Source organism: Nannospalax galili, unplaced genomic scaffold (genome assembly GCF_000622305.1).
Source record: "Nannospalax galili isolate Female #2095 unplaced genomic scaffold, S.galili_v1.0 scaffold709, whole genome shotgun sequence".
NCBI lineage: Eukaryota > Metazoa > Chordata > Mammalia > Rodentia > Spalacidae > Nannospalax > Nannospalax galili.
Genome location: NW_008360314.1, coordinates 2,924,222 through 2,931,390, shown reverse-complemented (window position 1 = coordinate 2,931,390; position 7,169 = coordinate 2,924,222). Strand labels below are relative to the sequence as shown.

Genomic DNA, 7,169 nt, shown 5'->3' with positions numbered 1-7,169 from the left:
TTTCTGAGATTGTGTTACTTCACTTAGTATAACAGTTTCTAGTTCCATCCATTTACCTGCTAATTTCATGATTTCATCTTTACTGCTAAGTAAAACTCCATCGTATAAATGAACTACATTTTCATTACCCACTTGTCAATTAAGGGACACTAAGGTTGCTTTCATCTCTTAGCTTTTGGGAAAAGAACAGCAACAAACATGGATGTACAAGTGTCTCTTCAATAGGATGAATTCTTTGGGTATATGCCAAAGAGTGGGATAACTGGGTCAAATGGTAGGTTCATCTGCTTTCCATAGGGGTTGAACAAGTTTGCAGCCCCACTAGCAGTGGGTGAGTGTTCCCCTTTCCCCACATCCTCTCCAACATGTGGTATCATTTGTTCTCTTGATCTTAGTCAGTCTGACTGGGGTAAGATGAAATCTTAAAGTGGTTTTAATTTGCATTTCCCTAATTATTAGTGATGTTGAACATCCTTTAAGATGATTCATAGCCACCTTTACTTTTTCTTTTGAGAACTCTCTGTTAAGTTCCTTTGCCCATCTTTTAATTGGGTTACTTCTTGTCTTGGTTCTCTTTTTTTTGAGTTCCTTATATATTCTGGATATTAAGTCTCTGTCAGATGTGTCGGTAGTGATGATTTTCTCCCATTGGGTTTTCTCTTCATTTCCCTGGTTGCCTCCTTTGATGTACAGAAGATTTTTAGTTTAATGAAGTCCCATTTGTTGATTCTTTCCCTTGTTTCCTGAGCAATTGATATCCAGTTTAGAAAATCCTTTCCTACACCTATATCTTGTAGGTTTTTGCCAATGTTTTCTTCTAACAGTTTCAGATTTTCAGGCTTTACATTGAAGTCTTTGATCCATCTGGAATTGACTTTTGTGCAAGGTGAAAGATAGGGGTTTAGTTTCGTTCTTCTCCAGGTGGAGATCGAGTTTTTCCAGCACCATTTGCTGAACATGCTGTCTTTCCTCCAGTGAATGTTCTTGGCCCCTTTGTCAAATATCAGGTGGCTGAAATTGCAATTACTCATATTTGGCTCTTCAATTTTGTTCCATTGATCTATGGGTCTATTTTTGTGCCAGAACCATGTTGTTTTTATGACTGTAGCTCTGTAATACAGCTTAAAATCTATATAGTAATCCCCCCAGCATTGTCTGGAGGCAGGAGCTGAAGCACAGGCCATAGAGGAATTCTGCTTACTGGCTTGTTCCCCTGGCCCCTGCTCAGCCTGCTTTCTTATGCAACATGGGCCCACCTGCCCAGGGGTGGCACCACCCACAGTGGGCTGGGCCTTCCCATATCACTCATCAAGCAGGTGCCCCATGGACATGGCTACAAGCCAGTCCAATGAAGAAAATTCCCCAATTGAGGCTCCCTCAACCCAGGTGTGTCAATAAAATTTTCATTGTAGAGTTCTTTAATGCCTTTGGTCAGGTTTATTCTGAGATTTTTATTTATTTATTTATTTTTGCAGGGAAAGGAAGTGTTTCCATGTGCTCTTTCTCTGATTGATAGTTATGGGTATATAGAAAGACTACAGAGTTTTTTAATTTTGTAACTTGCCGCTTTACTGAAAGTATTCATTTTTTGCATAGAATATTTTTTCCATCTTTTCACCTTAAGGTAGTGCCTGTCCTTGAAAGTGAGATGAGTTTCTTGCGGGCAACAAAAAGATGGGTTTTGTTTCTTAATCCATTCACCTAGCCTGTGTCTTTTGACTGGGGAGTTTAGTCCATTAATAGTTAAAGTTATTCATGAAAGATGTGTATTGAATCTTGTCATTTTTATTTCTGTTAACATTCTTGATATAGCTGTACTTTTCCACAGTTATACCTTCATTGAATTTTTTTCCGCAACCCCTTGGGTATAGTCATCCCTTTCTTCAGCTCTTTGTATTGCTTCCAGAACTCTCTGAAGGGCTGGTTTTGTGGACATGAATTCCTTCAGCCTATTTATGTCATGGAAGAGTTTTCTTTCCCCCTTGAGTATATTAGACATTTTGGCTGGGTATAGTAATCTGGTTTGGCATCTGTGGTCATTTAAAACTGGGAATACTTTGGTCCAGGCTCTTCTGGCTTTCATAGTTTGCACTGAAAAGTCAGCTGTAATCCTAATGGGTTTTCCTTTATATGTGACTTGTTTCTCTTTTGCAGCTTTCAGTATTGTCTCTTTGTTGTGTACGTTTAGTATTTTTACTATGTTGTACCATGGAGAGTTTCTTTTCTGGTCCTCTCTGTTTGGTGCGTGTTCTGTGTGCTTCTTGTATTTGTTTGGAGATGTTGTTCTTTAATTTTTGGAAGTTTTCTTCTACAATCCTGTTGAAGATCTGGTCTATACTGTTATCCTGAGATTCTTATCCTTCCTGCATGCCTATGGTTTATAAGTTTGTTTTTTTTATGGTGTCACACAATTCCTGCATATTCCATTCTTATGATTTCTTAAATTTTTCATAATCTTTGTTTGAGTGGTCTAGTTCGTCTGCTTTATCTTCCAGTCTTGATATTTTGTTTTCCATTTCATTCATCGTGAGGCTTTCTCTTGTTGTTTCTAATTGGCTTACTGAGTGTTTCACTTCCTTCTTCATTTTAGCCTGAATAGTCTTCAATATTTCTAGCTCTTTTCCGAATTCATTCATAGGTTTATCCCAATCTTCCTTCAGTTCTTTGATTTCTTTGTGTGTTCTTTAAATTCATTGAATTCTTTTATCATGTTTATAATTGTTCTTTTGAGTTCCATGTCCAGCATTATCTCTAGAGGGTCTCATTGTGTGTTCTTTAAATTCACTGAATTCTTTTATCATGTTTATAATTGTTCTTTTGAGTTCCATGTCCTGCATTATCTCTAGAGGGTCTCATTGTAACTCTCTAGAGGACTATTTATATTTGGTGGGGATATGTTATTTTGTTTTTTTCATGTTATTTTTTCTCTGTGATTTTGACATGTGAATTTCTTTTGTAGTTTCTGATTTTTGTGTGAGACTCAAGCCTTCAAGTTTAGGTCTGCTTCTTTTTGTAAACTTTATGTGCCTTTGTGGTTTACTTTTTGGGCATGAAAAGCTGGTTTGTCTAAGGTTCTGGTTCTCTTTCGATTTTATATTGGAGTGGCCAGATTGCTTTTGTCTTCAGGAGTTCCCACAGAGGCCCAAGTCAGATGAGGATCAGATGCTCTCAGGCCTTCTCCTAAGGTCTGGATCCCTCCATGATCGATTTTGACCTCAGGACTTTGGGGGTTGGATTGGCCTAGGAGCAGGGCCCAGTAAAGGTGCTGGTCCCAGGCAGCTGCTGGCCGTCCCACCCAGAGATGCAAAGGGAGATAGCATTGGGAAGAGGCCCCAAGGGCTCCTGGGGACTGCACTGAGGAACTGAGTTGGTCTGGATGCAAAGAATCAGAAAGCGGAAAGGTCAGCTCTGGTGTCCAGGAAAGAGGGTAGTGGGTTGTGCATCCCAGGGAAGCAGAGGGAGGTGAGGGTCAGGCCAGGTCCAGAGGGCTCCTTGGGACCATGAGAAGGAACTGGGTTCATCTGAATGGAAAGGATCAGGAAGCAGTGGTGGTTCCCCCAGTGTCTGCAGCGCCTAGACAAGGAATGGGACAGGACCCAGGCTGGGAGGAGAGACCTGCGGGGGAGATGCGAGGGTGAGGGTGAATGAGGCTGGGGGAGTCAAGGCATGGAGGGTGAGACTTACTTACCAGGGAGAGAGGCTGGAGGGTTGTGCAGGCCAGGGAAGCAGAGGGAGGTGACGGTGGGGCCTGGCCCAGAGGGCTCCTGGGGACCTAGAGAAGGAACTGGATCCCTCTGGATGCAAGGGATCAGGAAACAGTGGTGGCCCTGGGCAGAGAGCTCAGCGCAGGAGTCCAGGAAAGAGGCTGGAGGGCTGTGCAAGCAGTGAAGCAGAGGGAGGTGAGGCCAGGGCCTGGCCCAGAGGGCTTCCTGGAGAGAGGCTGGCAGGTTGTGCAGCCCAGGGAAGCAGAGGTAGGTGAGCAAGATGAGAATTTTTTAAGGAAGAAAGCCAGAGGAAATGGGATGAACCTCTTTTCAAAATCATTCTAAGACATTGAATGCACTAAATAAAGTAATTCATTTTCCATGGTACTTCTAAAAAATATTTTATTTTTTTGTGTATGAGTGTATTGCCTGCATGTATATAAGTGCACCTGTGTCATGCAATGCCTGCAGGGCGTCAGAAGAAGGCCTCAGATTCCCCTGGAACTGGAGTTACAGACTGTTTTTAGCCAACATGTGCTTGCTGGGAATCAAACCCAGGTCTTCTGCAAGAGCAGCCAGTGCTGTCTGCTGAGCCATCTCTCCAGCCTTCTCCATGATATTTTTTGAGAACATTTTCCAGTTGCTAATATTGACTTACTTAGAACATTTGGTGAAAATTATAGAATCTCTAGGCAACTATATGAACTATGTAGTTTTATCTTTATGACTTGATTACATATGCACTTTGCTGTGAACCTGCTTGCTTTGTTTTTGGAAGTGAGTGGGTTATCATTGTTGGGATTTGCTGCTGTAAAAATGCTGACATGTTAAAATCATCAATTTGAAAATCAAGGCACAAATACATTTTTGACTTCATATTCAGTTTTTATTTTTGCTTCCGTTTTTATAATTTTTATTTTGTGGTGTTGGAGATCCATAGTCTTGTACATAACTGGCAAGTGCTGCACCATTGTGCTGCACCCCTAGTCCCTTCATGAATATTTTGAAGTTCTCTGTATGGAATTTACTTCTAATTTGTCAAAATTTTTGTAAATCTGACCAGAATGTTGTATGAAGCAGTGTAATGTGACTGGGCTGAGGGTCTACTATGTAAGGCAATAGGTTCACTTGAGAGTTGTTTCAAAGTCTGTCATTTGTTTTCTTTCCAGTGGAAGTAGTAGCCATGCTCACATGAACTCTAGGCTATCTGTCCATTCACCTTTGGATATGGGGCATGTGGATCTGCCCGAGCTGGAAGCAGAGGACACTCTGGAGCTGCAATTCCAGCAGCTCAGCCTTCCTCAGTTCTGCATCTCCGTTCTGGAAGCTGCAGTCCCTCTGCTAAGAACAGGTTAGCTGGGTCTGAAATCCTTATCTGCTTTTAGAGTTTGTCCTTGTTTTGTGTTTCCTATGACTGACTGATTCACTGTGTGTTCCTACTGTCTGTTTTCCTTCCTTCCTTGTTAGTGCTTTTTAGCATCTCTTTTACATGTCTTTTGAGATACAAATTCATAAGAATTTGATAAGGTCTTTATTATGTAGTTAATGCTAGCATGTTATTATGCCATGTTGCTATTTTTACTGTCATGCTGTCTTCTGTATTTTATTTTATTATTTTTAGGTATATGAGTGTATTGCCCGCAGGTATATAAGTGCACCCATGCCATGCAATGTCCATGGAGGTCAGAAGAGAGCATTGAATTCCCCTGGAACTGAAGTTACAGATGGTTGTTTCTTACCATGTGGGCGCTGGGAACTGAACCCAGGTCTTCTGCTGGAGCAGCCAGTACTCTTAACCACTGAGCCATCTCTCCAGCTCCTCCTTTTGTGTTTTAAATATGAACATTGACAATAAAATGTAAATGGAAACAGGAATGATACATTATATGAAGAGACTAGAATAAAAAAAATAATTTTTTTGCTCTTTAGATAGGATTTGAGTTACTCTCTGTTGCTAACACTTTACATTTGTATCTTATAAGCCAGGAAGTGGTAACCAAACCCCAAACTGGATTCTTAACCCTTATAGTCAAGTATTTTTCTTTAAAGAAACCCCAGATATTCTGGGTTACATTTTTATTGAAGTATGCTGTATCCTTTTCCTAAAGAGTGATAACAACTTTACCAATAAGGCAGGTCTCCTGTTTCCAGGTCCCCACCCTGCTCAGCCATTGGTTTTTGTGCTTTATTTCCTGCACTCTTCAGCAGTGCATTTTATCCTTCAGCAGTGGTAGTTAGTACTTTTATCCTCACTTTTTCAAATGAGGAAACCAGTTTAAAATGATTTGCAAAGTTCCCTAACATCAGATGCCCAACAGCTGGGACTTGACCCAAACTTCTAAACCTAGAGTCCTCATTCTTCAATAATTTCCACTGCAAAGTTTTGGAAGCAGTAATGATTTTTATTCCCTAAATCTGTGAATCTGTACTTTTTTCTTTTCTTTCCCCCCCTTTTTTTTCTCTTTTTTCTTTTGGTTCTGATATTTGATATTGAACCTAGGCTTCATGTATCCTAGGTTAGTGCACTAAGTTTTAGCAGTTGAAAAGCCGTCAGGTTAGGTTCTAAATACAAAATAAGTGAATTTTGCCTTTGTTAGTTTTACTGTCAAAGTGAAAAGAACTTCCCATATTACTTCAACTTTTAAGTTGATGTTTTCTGTTTTTTGTTTTTGCCTATTTGGAGGTGATAGAGAGGAAAGTAGATCAGAGGTATATGCCTTGGAAGCATTCTACTGCAGAAACCCCTGTGTTCTTCCCTCTCACAGATGGGCTCACTGCTTGAAGGAGTGTGACCACATATGCTGTCCATACATTCACAGTTTGAAGTCAGGTGACCACATATGTTGTCATATACAGCGTGAAGTAGGTAACTGCATATGCTGTCATGCACAGTGTGAAGTGAGGTGACCACCTATGCTGTCATGTACACTGTGAAGTGAGGTAACTGCATACACTGTCATGCACAGTGTAAAGTGAGGTGACTGCATACACTGTCATACAGTATGAAGTGAGGTGACCGCATATGCTGTCATATACAGTGTGAAGTGAGGTGACCACATACACTGTCATACAGTGTGAAGTGAGGTGACCACATATGCTGTCATACACACAGTGTGAAGTGAGGTGACCACATACGCTGTCATACACACAGTGTGAAGTGAGGTGACCACATACACTGTCATACACACAGTGTGAAGTGAGGTGACCACATACACTGTCATACACACAGTGTGAAGTGAGGTGACCACATACACTGTCATACACACAGTGTGAAGTGAGGTGACCACATACACTGTCATACACACAGTGTGAAGTGAGGTGACCACATACACTGTCATACACACAGTGTGAAGTGAGGTGACCACATACACTGTCATACACACAGTGTGAAGTGAGGTGACCGCATACACTGTCATAAACACAGTGTGAAGTAAGGTAACCGCATACACTGTCATAAAGTGTGAG

The 7,169-nt window shown here is 41.1% G+C and overlaps 1 protein-coding gene across 1 annotated transcript in view; it reads left to right on the top strand.

Annotated features, from left to right (window-relative positions):
- Window positions 1–7,169, top strand: part of Rttn (rotatin) — a 194,107-nt gene that overhangs the window by 17,946 nt on the left and 168,992 nt on the right. Inside the window, exon 9 of the mRNA XM_008824930.3 lies at window positions 4,874–5,055. Within this exon, the coding sequence (XP_008823152.1) occupies window positions 4,874–5,055 (182 nt within the window). The remainder of the gene's footprint in view (window positions 1–4,873; window positions 5,056–7,169) is intronic.